The sequence below is a fragment of the Aedes albopictus genome, chromosome 2, assembly GCF_035046485.1.
Source record: "Aedes albopictus strain Foshan chromosome 2, AalbF5, whole genome shotgun sequence".
In the NCBI taxonomy this organism is placed as follows: Eukaryota; Metazoa; Arthropoda; class Insecta; order Diptera; family Culicidae; genus Aedes; species Aedes albopictus.
The window spans coordinates 299,121,516-299,137,938 of NC_085137.1; the positions used below are offsets into that span (position 1 = coordinate 299,121,516).

Consider the following 16,423-nt stretch of genomic DNA (forward strand, 5'->3'; position numbering starts at 1 on the left):
CGAACTCTATTGGCGTTTACCAGCTATCGATAAGATCGCGTGAACACCGCGAGATCGTACTAGAGTCGACGCGCGGACTCCGGTCATAAAATATCCCGCGGGCCGTTTACATGCCCCATTCTCCGTTTCTGCAATGAAATGTCGCAAAAAGCGTGGGTATTATGATTCCTTGCCTAATTTGATGTTGCTTGAGCAAAACTTTGGATAACTATGTTGTTTATGTTGCAAGAAATGGAGAAAACAACATTGTTGCCCAAAGTTTTGCTCGAACAGCATCAAATAGGACAGATCGGTGAAGTACTAGATTTGTAGTAATGAGCTGAATTTTTGAATGGTGAGAAGGTCAATTCTCCGTTTTTGCAATGAAATTTGTGCTAAAAGCGTGGCTATTATGTTGCCTTGCCTAATTTGATGCTGTTTGAGCAAAACTTTGGGCTACAGTGTTGTTGTTTTCTCCATTTCTTGCAACATAAACAACATTGTTATCCAAAGTTTTGCTCAAACAGCATCAAATTAGGCAAGGAATAATAATACCCATGCTTTTTGCACCATTTCATTGCAGAAACGGAGAATTGACCTTCTCACCATACAAAAATTCAGCTCATTACTACAAATCTAGTACTATCATTCTTGTGAAGACCGCGAAACGATTGGATGCTTGTAAAAAAGTTATGTAATGTGATCTACCCAACTTACGGTCCATAAAACATTAGAGATTTGAAGATCAAAAAGACACAAAGAAAGGACAAGTTCGGAAGAATAATAACATGCATTCTATTTTCACAACATGTAGGTACTCTTTTTACAACTGATCTAAATGCAATTTGATCAACTTCTTCTGAGGCAAATCTACCGAGTTCAAAACTCCGGTCACCAGACCAGTGGCAACAGTTTTGCCGTTTTCTCGTACGGTGAATGTCTGCCCGCAGGACATCACCATTTTCCTGAGCAACGTCAACCGGATGGCACCGTGATCTCCCGGCATGAGCATTTCCTGTCCCACGAGGTCCACCCGACAGGGAACGTTCCACGTTTTACTGAACAGCTGCTGAATGTATTTCGAGGTGAGTGGCTTCGACCGTCCACCTTCATTCTTGGCCAGAAGATATACGGTCCCATTGAAGTGATTCGATACTCGTTCGCTTCCGGCTGCACACAGAAGCATACCCCGTTGAACTGCCGTAATTTTCACGTTTCTCAGTAAAGCTCCGATGTTGTCACCCGCTATGGCTTTACCGACGTCCTTATTGAAGACCTGAAGCCCGCCAATGGTGGTTTTGAATTGTTCGTCGAATCCTAAAAGCTCTGCGTCATCGTTCTTTTTAATAGTTCCTCGGGCAAGTGTTCCAATGACGACCGTCCCCCTACCAGGAACGGTGAATGCGTTGTCAATAGGCAACAGGAAGGGCGAAGTTAGGTCCCTCGTCGGAGTCGGTACGTATTCATCAATGGCGTCTAATAAGCGATGAATCGAAGGCTCTCCTAACTCGGATTGATCCCCCTGGAGTGCCAAAAGAGCTGAACCGACTACCACTGGACTATTGATACCGTCGAAACCGAAGTCGCTGAGCAATTCGCGTAGTTCAATTTCCACAAGTTCTATCACTTCCTGGTCCACCTGATCGGCTTTGTTGATGAATACGACAATCTTGTCCACTCCAACCTGCCGTGCCAGTAGCAAATGTTCTCGAGTCTGTGGCATCTGGCCATCCGTTGCCGCTACCACCAGTATGGCACCATCCATTTGCGATGCTCCAGAAATCATGTTCTTAACATAATCAGCATGCCCTGGACAGTCCGTATGGGCATAATGTCGCTTCAAGGTGCTGTATCCAATGTGGGCAGCATTAATCGTGATTCCCCGCGCTTTTTCCTCAGGAGCGCGATCAATCTGGTCGTACGGTACGTAGTTCGCACGCCCATCTCGCGATAGTACTTTGGTGATTGCCGCCGTCAGTGTGGTCTTACCATGGTCCACATGACCGATTGTACCGACATTGCAGTGCTCGGCAGATTTCACTTCCGACGAAAAAGCTCTTCTCCAAACAAACTGATAGCGGTGCTGTGATAAACGAGCTATGCTTGATGTTTCACCATGAAATTGTTTTAACTGGCTCCCACAATTGCGAATGTTCGTTAGTGCTCTTAATAGAGACACCATTTTCATAAATTTATATTATTTATAATTTAGTTTTGCTATTGAAACTAAGTTTTTGAAATCAAGTCTTGATAAAAACCGTCACAAATTTTATGTAACTGAACAATGTGTGCATGTAAATAAACACCGGGCGAACGAAGCTCACGTTTCATCTTCTGATCTCACTTCTAAATGTCAAATTTTGAGCACGCTCATTGAAAACTACACGGAACTACAAATCAACCCAAATTTAAGTTGTTTTGACGCAATCCCGGTCTTCCGTGGAATAACTCAAATTTGCGTCAAACAGCGAAAGTGGTGAGTGAGTAGTTCTCGTTTGAGAGCGGCAAAAAAATTAACCCACTGGTAAGTTATTTTCACCCAACGGAGGCCTCAAATGACGCAAATTTGGGTTAACTCAAGAAAACCCAAATTTGGCTTCTTCCACGGAAGAGCAGCGGATGCGTCGGTGCTTCTCTCTTTGTTTTCGACAACATTGCGGTGGGGCGAGGGAGAAAACAACCCAACTTTGAGTTAAAACTAAAAGCAGTTTAGCCAAATTTGAGTTTTTAAAACTTATTCTTTGGGTTTTAATATTTTTCCGTGTACTCTAAAGTGAGTCGTTTTCGACTCACTTTGGTACAAAGTGCATCAGCTCATTTTAGAGTAAATTGAAGTTACTCACTTTTGAGTAACTGTAAGATTTCCCAAGATTAGAGTAGTTTTCAACTCACTTTCTTAATTTCAATAAAATCAAAAGTGAGTAAGAGCTACTCACTTTTTATTTATTTTTTAGATGACATTTCATATTATAATGATTCTAAAACAAAAAGCGAAGCAATAACATTAATTATTTATTTATTTCACCATTGCATAAATGTTAACAGTTTTAAAATTAAAAAATAATAATAAAATAGCTAAATCTTCGCCTTGGTCCCCTTGACTGTCTGGACCTCGGTCTGATTCCATCCCGACTTTGATTTTTGGTGGTTCCAGCTCCAGGTATTGGCCAAAGCAGATTCTTTGCAAGGAGACATCACGAAGACCGAGACGGGGCCACACATAGGGTAACTTTCGGGGCTCATTCATTTGGCTTGTTCGTCTTCGACATGTTTTTTCGTCACATGGACACGGTCTTCCATTTCGGACAAGTTCCTGAAAAATATATATATCGGCACAATTATGTTTTATTCCACAGGTTTGTCGATCTAAACTTACCGGATTAATTTTTTTCAACTTTTTTCCGCATGAAAACTACCTTTAAAATATAGATTTTTCAATAATAATCGTTAAGTCCGAACCGAGGTCCAGACTTAGTATGTTTTTCGTAAGTTTTCGACGGTTAAAACTGAGTTCTTTTCTGATGCCGATACTCAAAAGTGAGTAAAGCACTGATTTTTCAATAAGAGAGTAGCTAATAACTCACTTTGACAAATGCATGTTACTCACCTTTGACAGATTTAGCAAAAGTTTGAAAGTGAGTATAATTTACTCACTTGAGAGTAGTTTTCAACGAGCGTGAGAGCCCCCGAGAAGGTCAGGGCTGGTCAGGGAGTTCATCGAGTAATCTACACGGAACCGCCAAACTACCCAAAATTGAGTTCTTTTGACGCAATCCCACACGGAACCGCCAAACTACCCAAAATTGAGTTTTTTTGACGCAATCCCATAGTTTGGCCCAATAAGCCAAATTTGAGTAAATCGATTAAACTCACATTAGGTAAATTGCCTTCACCTCCAGCATAGATAATTAATGTTTTAATTATCTAAGCCTCCAGCAAAAACATTTACTTAAGAGTAGGTAAATTCAACCCAAGACCCCCCCCTCATTCAACCCAAATTTGAGTAAAACTGCATTTACCCAAAATTGGCTTATTGGGCTCAAGGACCCCCGTTGGGTAGATGCATCTCTGTTTGTTTTTGACAACATCGGTGAGGGAAAGAGGGAAAACAACCTAATTTTGGGTAACTAGTTTATTCGATATACTCAGATTTGAGTAAAATCGACCCAAAAATTAGGTAGTTTGATTTCTCCGTGCATAGTTCCGCCCAAAAAGCCAAATTTGAGTAAATCGATTAAACTCACACTAGGTAAATTGCCTTCACCTCCAGCAAAAAAATATACTTAAGAGTAGGTAAATTCAACCCAAGACCCCCCCGCATTCAACCCAAATTTGAGTATACCTACATTTACTCAAAATTGGCTTATTGGGCTCAAGTACAGTAAACGTTCGCTCGGTGCAAACGGTTAAACCAGCGGCGTCATGGTCGCAATTTTTTCCGCAGTCAAGTTCGTAGATTGTGAACAATCCTCGGTACTCACTTTACGTAATTTATGTTTAGTCCCTTACTGTCAGAGCTGTCAGATCAGTGTAACACGCTAAATAAAATTTACACAAAATGCAATTTACACGGAAAAAATACACGGTTATGAAAATTTATTGGGTACCGGACTGGACACCGAAAATTTGATCGTTTTCGTTGGTACATCGAGGTCTTGAAATTAGTCTATGGTTTAACTGCAATGCTTTTTAAGTGCAAGTCCGCTAAGTGCAACAATTTTGCAGTTATCGCACCGCTATCCGTCAAAATGAAATGTCAACAGCCATGCGATGTTTTCCACGTGCAGTTTTGTTGCAGTGCGATGTTTTCCGAATGCATATTGGTTGCATTCTGCAGCAACTGGCAGTTCTTTGACGTCTGTCAGTTGTTGCAGTTATCGAATTTCATTCGATAACTGAAACCTCGGTGCAAGGCCAGTGAAATTTATGTGCAAAGCTTGATTGCTATGTGCGTGGCATTTACAAACTAGATGCGGATTATTTTTAGTGTACCTAGAGCAAATTGAGGGTAAAAACCTCGGTAAAAACTGAATCATACCAAACTGTTGTCACATGACGGTAGAAAGTAACTCACAACTGCAGCCACTGTGGTTCATCGATGAACGAAGCGACGAGCTTGTCGGTCACGTCATTTGACTTCCATCAGCAGCGTGAAGCGCTCCGGGCTCTGTTTAGTCTCCTCGGTAAAAGTGCCGAAATTCGTGGAAATTTGTTGCTAATCCGTTCGGTGGAATCGTAAAAAGTGAGTAAAAGTGTTCTTTTCTTGCACGAAAGTGAAGTTTTCCTCTTTTGAATGGTTCAAGTAGGTGAAAATGGACTGAATCGATCGGCTTGGGCGTTGACCAGTGATGTCATTGCTGCCCGGTGTGTGGTGCGATAAGTAATAAAAAATCGGTGCTATTGAGTGAAAAGAGTCGGTGAATGTGTTTTTTTTCCGGAAAATTATCGGAAATTTTACTATAAAAGTGCGAAAATTTAGTTTTTTTGCTACCATATGCATTTGATATTACGACGCCATTTTGTTTGCGGATCAATCAAATTTTCCGGCGCTTCACAAGCTACCTGCTGAGATCTTAATTCATTAGTTGAGTGGTAATATGAACAGTGAGTGAGTGTCGTGAGTAGAAGTGTCAAAATACGTTCACGGATCGCCATCTCACGGAGGTGATCGGTTTTGATAGTGTTGGTGTGATGATCTGTTTATGAGCTGACAAGGGGTCTAAAGATTTGTAGTTAAGTAATATTTACCGATTGTAATTTGTTTTTGTTTCAAAATTTTTTTCATAGGTATATTATTTGAAATTAAAATTATTAATGGTGAAAAAGGTGAGTTTTCTCAGGCATATTTTGTTATAAATATATTTGCAGGTTCCTTAAGAAGCTCAATTGGTTCTTGCACAGACCAAGCTAAAGCTGGCCATATTTGATGAGGACAGCCGATGAGTAGCAATCGGTCAAGCGATAGAGATCGTATTACTGTGAAGATACGTAACATGAAACGTAGCGCATCGCGCGACTCCCCAGCAAGATCTAAGAGGCGCGGAAGTATTGGCCGTTACGAAGGTGGTAGCTCAGACGAACGCGTTACACCCGACAGGATGAGACGACGCGTAGCGCGATCCCCCAGTCCACGAGGCGGAAGCACCCGGTATGCTTCTCCACACCGCGAAGAATATTCTTCCCGAGGAGGGCGCGAAAGTGGAAGTGAACGGTATTCGTACAAGGTATTGTGCGTTAGTGCTCTGCATCCCAAGGCATCTGACGAATATATTAAAGAAACATTATATCGCGAGTACAAGAAATTTGGAGATTTTAGCATTCGCATTTCGCATGATTTGGACGAACGCGTAGCATATGTTTGCTTCCGTACGTCGGAAGATGCCCGGGAAGCGAAGCACGCCAAGTCCCGAATTTCTTTGTACGAAAAGGCGGCACTTGTTGAGCCTGTTTATGAATCGGCCAAATCCGAATCGTATCGTAGACCACGTTCTTCCTCGCCGCAGGATTATGACCGACATTACTACGCCCGTTCGCCTGGAGTCCCACCGCCGGATCGTCGTCGCCCAGAGCATCATCCATACGATGGATACGGACCACCGCCCGGTCGTATGCACCATCCGGACTTCCGCCCACCAATGCACCATGAATACATGCCTCGTGGACCACCGATGCATCATCATGGACCGCCGGGACACATGCATCCTGGTCCACCCCATCATCACTATATGCCACGTCCCTATCTTCCACGTCCAAGGGCACCCTTTGAGAAAAACAACGATAACAAGAAGGACAAGTTTCCCAACTATTTACACCACATTCAACCGGAAGATGATCCTTTAGCCACCAGGACATTGTTCGCTGGTAATTTAGAAATCAATATCTCCGACGATGAATTGCGTCGTATTTTCGGCAAGTACGGTATCGTTGAGGACATCGACATTAAGCGTCCGCCTCCCGGAACTGGAAACGCCTTTGCTTTCGTACGTTATCAAACTTTGGACATGGCTCATCGAGCTAAGGTTGAACTGTCGGGACAGTACATCGGCAAGTTCCAGTGTAAGATAGGATACGGTAAAGCTACACCAACGACCCGAATTTGGGTCGGAGGACTTGGCGCGTGGACATCCGTAACCCAGTTGGAACGCGAATTTGATCGTTTTGGAGCTATCAAGAAGATCGAATATAACAAAGGAGACACCCAGGCTTTTATTCTGTACGATTCCATCGATGCCGCTACGGCTGCAGTTAAGGAAATGCGAGGATTCCCGTTGGGCGCCCCGGATCGTCGCATTCGAATCGATTTTGCTGATAACGGAACAACGCCGCCTTTCCCTAAGCGTGGAGGTTTCGACGAAGGCGGCGAATATCGCCGCGGCCCAGACTATGAATATCCGGAGGGTTCCTATGAGGAAAATTCGTCGTACGGCTATGGCGGAAGGCCTTTCCGTGGCCGAGGAGGTTTCCGTGGACGTGGAGGTTTCCGTGGAGGATTCAATCGTGATGGTCCACCACACCATGGAGATGGAGATGATTGGCGTCGGTCCGGAGCTGATGGCGACTATGATTCGCGTCGTCGTTCGGGATCACGCGAACCCGGAATTGACCGATCTCGCTCTCGTTCGCCTCGGCGTCGTAGCCCGGCTGATTCCGATTCCGATTCGTCTACTCGCCGTAATGGCATGTTATCAAACGCCAGAACACTGCCAGAAGTTGCACGTAAATCTTCAACCGTTTGGCAAGGTGCATTAATTTTGAAGAGTTCGTTGTTCCCTGCCAAGTTGCACTTGACCGACGGTGACAACGATATAGTGGACGGTTTGATGAAGGACGAAGAAGGCAAACATCACCTTCGCATTACCCAGCGACTCCGTCTGGATCAGCCCAAGCTGGAGGATGTGCAGAAACGCATATCCACCTCTTCATCGCATGCTATCTTCCTCGGTCTGCCGGGATCCACTTCGTCAGTGGCATCGTCCGATGACGCCAGTGTTCAGACGCGCCCCCTGCGCAATCTGGTGTCTTATCTGAAGCAAAAGGAAGCCGCCGGCGTGATTTCCTTGCTCAATAAGGAAACCGAAGCAACCGGCGTGCTCTACTCATTCCCACCGTGCGATTTTTCAACGGAACTGTTGAAGCGTACATGTCACAATTTGACCGAAGAAGGCCTGAAGGAGGATCACCTGGTTATCGTGGTGGTTCGAGGAGGAACTGCCTGAGTGGATGAAGATGGCACCGGTAGTACGTAAGGTAAGATGAACTAAGTATTGTTTACTCTGTGTTGCATGCGTAGTTTTGATTGTAAGCGGTAATAGATCAACGTAGGAATAGCTACCCTTTCTAATATTTTTCATACTGCTGATTCAGCAATGGGGCACGTTCGGTGTAGTACTAGAATTGTAGTAATGAGCTGAATTTTAGTATGGTGAGAAGGTAAATTCTCTGTTTCTGCACTGAAATGGTGCGAAAAGCGTGGGTATTATGATTCTTTGCCTAATTTAATGCTGTTTGAGCAAAACTTTGGATAACTATGTTGTTTATGTTGCAAGAAATGGAGAAAACAACAACACTGTTGCCCAAAGTTATGCTCAAACAGCATTAAATTAGGCAAGGAATCATAATACCCACGCTTTTTGCACCATTTCAGTGCAGAAACAGAGAATTTACCTTCTCACCATACTAAAATTCAGCTCATTACTACAAATCTAGTACTTCACCGATCTGTCCTATAGGAAGCAATCAGTGAAGTACTAGATTGAAAGTAGTGAGCTGGATTTTTGTATGGTGAGATGATCAGTTCTCTATTTCTAATGGTACAAACAGCGTGGGTTATATGATTTCTTGACTAATTTGATGCTATTTGAGCAAAAGTTTGGGTAACTGTGTTGTTGTATTATTTATTTCTTGCAACTTCAACAACACAGTTACCCAAACTTTTACTCAAACAGCATTAAATTAGGCAAAAAACCATATAACCAACGCTTTTTGCACCATTTCATTACAGACATGGAGAACTGATCATCTCACCATACAAAAATCCAGCTCACTACTTTCAATCTAGTACTTCACTGATTGCGTCCTATTTAACAAAAATCATATGTTGAAACATCGGTTGAAAGACATCGCATCCTCGGAAATAAAAAAAAATCATCTGCTAGGTTTATATACTGCCTCCAGTTCACCACGCTCGACCGCTTTTAAGAAACTATAAAGTGTCTAGTTTACGACATTCCAACTAAATTTAGGTATTTTATTTATTTTATAGTCACTATTTTTAACTATAATGGGGCACGTTCGATGTAGTACTAGATTTGTAGTAATGAGCTGAATTTTAGTATGGTGAGAAGATCAATTCTCCGTTTCTGCAATGAAATGGTTCAAAAAGCGTGGGTATTATGATTTCTTGCCTAATTTAATGCTGTTTGAGCAAAACTTTGGATAACTATGTTGTTTATGTTGCAAGAATTGGAGAAAACAACAACATTGTTGCCCAAAGTTTTGCTCAAACAGCATCAAATTAGGCAGGGAATCACTACACCGAACGTGCCCCATTGAGATAACAATGAAACGGAAAATTCACCTTCTCACATAGCATAGCTGAGCATGAATACTTGTAAACTTGGATGGAGTAACAAAGTTTAATATATCCATTGACATTGCTGATGTCGCTACTATCTACAATGACATAGACCCACTCAGCTCCACACACCTGGCCAAGTCCTTACAAGCATTTTCGTTTAGTCCAATCATCAACTTAGAAAGAGCCCAGAACTGAAACCGCTTCCAATAGATGAACGGACTTTGATAATAAGGAGAATTCACCTTTTCACCGTGCAAAAATTCCGCTCATTACATCAAATCTAGTACTTCACCGATTCTGTCCCATTCTTCATTTCTGCAATGATATGATGCAAACAGCGTAGGTATTATGATTTCTTGCCTAATAGGAAGCAAACGGTGATCAACTAGATTGAAAGTAGTGAGCTGAATTTTTGTATGGTGAAATGATCAGTTCTCCATTTCTGCAAGGAAATCGCGCAAAAAGTGTGGGAATGTATTATGAGTCCTTGTCTAATGTGATGCTGTTTGAGCAAAACTTTGAAAAACTGTGTTGTTGCAGAGACAAAAAATTGAGAAAAGAACAACACAGTTTTCCATTGTTTTGCTCAAACAGCACCAAATCATCGTGGGTATTATGATTTTGCACGATTTCCTTGCAGAAACGGAGATTTGTAGTAATGAGCTGAATTTTAATATGGTGAGAAGGTCAATAGGAGGCAATCAGTGAAGTACTAGATTGAAAGTAGTGAGCTGGATTTTTGTATGGTGAGATGATCGATTCTCCATTTCTGCAATGAAATGGTGCAAACAGCGTGGGTTATATGATTTCTTGCCTAATTTGATGCTGGTTGAGCAAAATTTTGGGTATCTTTGTTGTTGTATTATTTTTTCTTGCAACTTCAACAACACAGTTACCCAAACTTTTGCTCAAACAGCATAAAATTGGACATGAAATCATATAACCCACGCTGTTTGCTCCATTTCATTGCAGAAATGGAGAATTGATCATCTCACCATACTAAAATTCAGCTCACTACTTTCAATCTAGTACTTCACTGATTGCCTCCTATTCTCCGTTTCTGCAATGAAATGGTGCAAAAAGTGTGGGTATGTGCCTAATTTGATGCTGTTTGAGCAAAACTTTGGATAACTATGTTGATTATGTTGCAAGAAATAGGAAGCAATCAGTGAAGTACTAGATTGAAAGTAGTGAGCTGGATTTTTGTATGGTGAGATGATCAATTCTCCGTTTCTGCAATGAAATGGTACAAACAGCGTTGGTTATATGATTCCTTGCCTAATTTGATGCTGTTTGAGCAAAAGTTTGGTTAACTATGTTGTTGTATTATTTATTTCTTATAACTTCAACAACACAGTTACCCAAAGTTTTGCTCAAACAGCATCGAATTAGGCAAGAAATCGTATAACCCACGCTGTTTGCACCATTTCATTGCAGAAACGGAGAATTGATCATCTCACCATACAAAAATCCAGCTCACTACTTTCAATCTAGTACTTCACTGATTGCTTCCTATTGAGAAAACAACAACACTGTTGCCCAAAGTTTTGCTCAAACAGCATCAATTTAGGCAAGGAATCATAATACCCACGCTTTTTGCATCATTTCATTGCAGAAACGGAGAACTGACTTTCTCACCATACTAAAATAGGAAGCAATCAGTGAAGTACTAGATTGAAAGTAGTGAGCTGGATTTTTGTATGGTGAGATGATCAGTTTTCCATTTCTGCAATGAAATGTCGCAAACAGCGTGGGTTATATGATTTCTTGCCTAATTTGATACTGTTTGAGCAAAAGTTTGGGTAACTATGTTGTTGCATTATTTATTTCTTGCAACTTCAAAAGCACACTTATCCAAACTTTTGCTCAAACAGCATCAAATTAGGCAAGGAATCATATAACCCACGCTGTTTGCGACATTTCATTGCAGAAATGGAGAACTGATCATCTCACCATACAAAAATCCAGCTCACTACTTTCAGTCTAGTACTTCACTGATTTCGTCCTATTCAGCTCATTATTACAAATCTAGTACTTCACCGATATGTCCTATTCTCCAGTTCTGCAATGAAATGATGAATAAAGCGTAGGTATAGGACAGATCGGTGAAGTACTAGATTTGTAGTAATGAGCTGAATTTTTGTATAATGAGAAGGTCAATTCTCCGTTTCTGCAATGAAATGGTGCAAAAAGCGTGGGTATTATTATTCCTGGCCTAATTTGATGCTGCTTGAGCAAAACTTTGGGTAACTGTGTTGTTGTTTTCTCCATTTCTTGCAACATAAACAACATAGTTATCCTAAGTTTTGCTCAAACAGCATCAAATTAGGCAAGGAATCATAATACCCACGCTTTTTGCACCATTAGGGGTAGGCGGGGCATAATGAGCAGCTTAAGCATTTGCCACCAAATCCAGTAAATTAAGTGCAACCAATGTGTAATTTTAACGTTCAATCCTCATTTGAACCTTAACTGACAAAAGCTAATCGTTGAAATTCCGAATAAAATTATAAATGTTGTAGAATATTATGTTTTTAAAAACGTATAAAATCGCAAGTTGCTTTTTGGGGGTGGGGCATAATGAGCACCCTAGGTGGGGCAGGATGATCAATAACAGTTTTGTACACAATCAAAAGCTAATTGACTATTCTTGTCAATGATAAAGCATACCGGCAACAATCAATGAGAATTTGAAGGGATTACGGGGTTTAATTTATAGGGAACTGTGGGGTTCCAATGAGTCTTCTAGTGAGGAATTTTTGAACGGTGATAATATACAGATACTGAAATTTTAAAGCTAATAAATTGAAAGTTACAGACAAAACCTTACTATATGCATCAAAACAGAGAAAACCAAAATTAAAATTTGTTTGTTGAAGATGTTTACCATTTTCATTATTTTTTTCACTAGTTGCTCATTCTGCCCCACCCTATTACTGTAGTGTCTACCTAATGGTTGTGCGCATAGTATATCTACCTACATGAAATACTATTCATTACAGTACCTAAATATCTAGGTATGATTCATTATGTCTACCTAAGGTAGTATAAATACGGATGGTCATTGGACCACACAGCAGAGACTGCACAAGCCCTGAACTTGTCAACATCTTTAATATTCTTCTTTTGAAGGATATAAAAATTACCAACTCTTTGAAGCATATTTTTTCAACAAAATAATTACACAAATAGTTGAAAAGTGTTACAAATACATTTCATTGGCCCAGGGAATATCAAGAAAATCGATAGATGCCCACTAAGTTGTGATTTCGATAGCAAAAACCTTATTTTAGGTCACCTGATTCTTATAATATTTTCCCAGTACATGACCAATTTACGCATTTTGATGAATTTTTCAAGGTAAACAGATTTTTTTACTAATGTTTTGTCATCAACTCATTGGATTTAAGATAATAAGGCTACAATCAAGCAATTTGTTTTGTTAATTTGAAGATTTACAGTGAAAATACAAGGTGCTCATTATGCCCCACCTGCTCATTATGCCCCGCCTACCCCTACATTGCAGAAACGGAGAATTGTCCTGCTCACTATACTAAAATTCAGCTCATTACTACAAATCTAGTACTACACTGAACGTGTTCCATTCCCAGCAGAATAGGACGCAATCAGTGAACTACTAGATTGAAAGTAGTGAGCTGAATTTTTGTGTGGTGTGATGATCATTTCTCCATTTCTGCAATGAAATGATACAAACAGCGTGGGTATTATGATGTCTTGACTAATTTGAAGCTGTTTGAGCAAAAGTTTGGGTAATAGGACAGATTGGTGAAGTACTAGATTTGTAGTAATGAGCTGAATTTTAGTATGGTGAGAAGGCCAATTCTCCGTTTCTGCAATGAAATGGTTCAAAAAGCGTGGGTATTATGATTTCTTGCCTAATTTAATGCTGTTTGAGCAAAACTTTGAGTAACCGTGTTGTTGTTTTCTCCATTTCTTGCAACATAAACAACAAAGTTATCCAAAGTTTTGCTCAAACAGCATTAAATTAGACAAAGAATCACAATACCCACGCTTTTTGAACCATTTCTTTGCAGAAACAGAGAATTGACCTTCTCACCATACAAAAATTCAGCTCATTACTTCAATTCTAGTACTACACCGAACGTGCCCCATTGTGTTGTTGAAATAGGAAGCAATCAGTGAAGTACTAGATGATGATTATGATTATTATGATTTCTTGCCTAATTTGATGTTGTTTGAGCAAAACTTTGGGCAACAGTTTTGTTGTTTTCTCCATTTCTTGCAACATAAACAACATAGCTATCCAAAGTTTTGCTCAAACAGCATCAAATTAGACTAGGAATCGTAATACCCACGCTTTTTGCACCATTTCTTTGCAGAAACGGAGAATTGACCTTCTCACCATACTAAAATTCAGCTCATTACTACAAATCTAGTACTACACCGAACGTGCCCCATTAGGCAAGAAATCATATAACCCACGCTGTTTGCACCATTTCATTGCAGAAATGGAGAACTGATCATCTCACCATACAAAAATCCAGCTCACTACTTTCAATCTAGTACTTCACTGATTGCTTCCTATTGATCATCTCACCATACAAAAATCCAGCTCACTACTTTTAATCTAGTACTTCACTGATTGCGTCCTATTACAAGTCGCACTCGAATATCCCGGGATATCACCATTTTAAGTTAGGTACAGCTCAACCTCATATAAAAAGTTGTATTCAGTATAGTTAAAATAGCTTCAATGGAGTTGAATAACTTTTATAAAGTCAGTTCAAAACAATATTTGTAATTTAGGCTGTGGTTCGAGATACATTTGTTGCTTTTTTTTCTTCTAACAATCGCATTATTTATCCCAAGGACTTAGGGTACGGTGCTTTCCTATGCAAGTTGTACTGCTGCAATATTGGTTACCTAAAAAGCAGTCCAATTTGTTGCTTCTTTTTTCCCAGTAGCTGCTGCACGGTCAAAAACCTATTTTTGCTTCCAGACTTTTTAACGGTTACCATTTACCTAACATCGCTTTCCATCTATACTTTTCCACCTACTTTCTATACCGGACCTGTGCATGCTCTAGAACCGAAGACGATCTCCAGCATAACTGTAGTAGTGTGGCGTGGTCTGTTTTGAGCGCATTATCTTTGTTCTCATTTTTTTTTCTGCTGAGAAACATATATATTTTTTCGAACTAACGGGTTCAATCCATCCCATTGCAGGTGAATATAATTATTCTTAAGCTAAACTGTTCACATAACCCCCCAACCAACCGACGCGCGCGCAAGACCCAATCAATCAATCATCATTAAAACACACTCATCATACTCGATATACCACCATCAGTCAGATTGATAATACAACACCGAAGAAAGAAAGAAATTTCGAGTGAAACGAGGATCCGGGTGGTACCGCAAATCCGAAACTGTGTCCGTTTTGAGACCCCGGCGTCGTGGAAGTGCGGTGATGGTGATGATGATGATGATTATGATGATGATGATGATAGTGCAAAACAGGTGATGATATCGGACCGAGAGTGTGAGTGGTGGTGGTGATGGGCAGAAACGATGACGTGCGCGCGCTATTTTGAGACACCGGAACCGAAGAACCGAACCGCCGTGGAGTGGAGTGGAGATTATGTGCATCAGGCGATGATGGTGATGATCAAGTGGAAGTGTAACAGCTAACGGTTGTTTCAAGATTTTAGTACACAGATGAAGAGATGTATGCTTTAAGATGATTTGTATTTCACCAGCACCGAGAAGAAGAAGAACAAAAGGCATCTTCCCCACAGAAAGACTCAGTCTGCGAAATGTATAATTAGTTCACATACATTGCAATATTTGTCACACACAGAGCATTCTTCTCTGTTTTGTTTTATTTGACCGTTAATTTATTGCTTTTCTTTGAGGTTGGACGGGGAAGACGCCTTTATTTCCGGGTTCCCAGAGCAAACGCGAGAAATAGATTAATGTGCTTAATTTGATATGGTAATAGCATTGCAAATGATCGAAGAGAAAAGAGAAAAGCATCTTTCCAAAAGTTTTAGAGAAGAAAATGTGACTATGAGAAAAACTTCTATTTATGTAATACCAATCCCAATCTAGAAAGCAACAGTGACAGTAGATTGCAGCTAAATATTGAAATAAAACACAATACCTGTATTACAATTTAGAGCATTATAAACTCATATTAGACTTTTACAATAAACCACTGTTTTGTGTGCAAACTAGTGATTGCAAGTATCTGAAGAACTTGAAGAAGCGAATGTATCTAAGTGTTCATCTCCCAACAAATGACAATGCTAAATCATTGAAATATGGAAAAGTGTACCCTATTCAAAACTGAAAATCTCCCAAGTGAAAGGTAATTTGAAGTTTTAGTTCAGATTTGTGATAAAACATACTCTCGGTTCGGTTCTTGTCCATGTCCTCTAATCTAGTTTTTTTAATGATCATGAAGCAAAGTTTTGTGTAATCTTCCATTCTTCAACTGATATTTTTGGCAGCGGTTTATGTGGCAAGTGTTTTTGTATTACTGGTGATCTCCGCAAGGATGCGAAAGATTGAGACTCTTCTGAAGTTATTCTCATTATTTGAACTTAATCTACTATTGCCAGTTTATCAAGAGACTGTGGCAACAAGTGGCTGGTTATGTGACCGTGGTTTAAAATATTTGTGCCTTGTGTTCCGATTGTGTTTGATCTGTTCTTTCCATAAACTTTGAATGTTTGTGAAATCAGATCATGTGCATATTGTGATGGTTCTTATACACTCTATTCCTTTTCTTAGCTCTCCTTCAAGTGATTGGTGATTCTGTGACCATTCTTAGAAATTTCTCCTTTGGGCGAACGTGTTTAGTGCAATGATTGTAAAAGTTGAC

At 40.3% G+C, this 16,423-nt stretch overlaps 2 protein-coding genes across 4 annotated transcripts; one reads left to right on the forward strand and one right to left on the reverse strand.

Moving 5' to 3' along the window:
• Positions 1-772: 772 nt before the first annotated feature.
• LOC115270277 (uncharacterized) lies at positions 773-2,276 on the reverse strand. The gene has a single exon (XM_029879583.2). It carries the CDS (start codon positions 2,165-2,167, stop codon positions 803-805), a length of 1,365 nt encoding a protein of 454 aa, XP_029735443.2. The 5' UTR covers positions 2,168-2,276; the 3' UTR covers positions 773-802.
• Positions 2,277-5,067: 2,791 nt separating this feature from the next.
• LOC109423808 (RNA-binding protein spenito) lies at positions 5,068-15,859 on the forward strand. 3 transcript variants are annotated; one of them, XM_019698842.3, is made up of 4 exons: positions 5,068-5,221; positions 5,848-6,203; positions 6,483-8,226; positions 14,764-15,859. In XM_019698842.3, exons 2-3 carry the CDS (start codon positions 5,919-5,921, stop codon positions 8,193-8,195), a joined length of 1,998 nt encoding a protein of 665 aa, XP_019554387.2. In that variant the 5' UTR covers positions 5,068-5,221; positions 5,848-5,918; the 3' UTR covers positions 8,196-8,226; positions 14,764-15,859. The 3 variants fall into 3 exon arrangements, with proteins under 3 accessions (XP_019554387.2, XP_019554385.2, XP_019554386.2); XM_019698840.3 differs by having other exon boundaries at positions 5,848-8,226; XM_019698841.3 differs by having other exon boundaries at positions 5,100-5,711; positions 5,848-8,226.
• Positions 15,860-16,423: the final 564 nt, after the last annotated feature.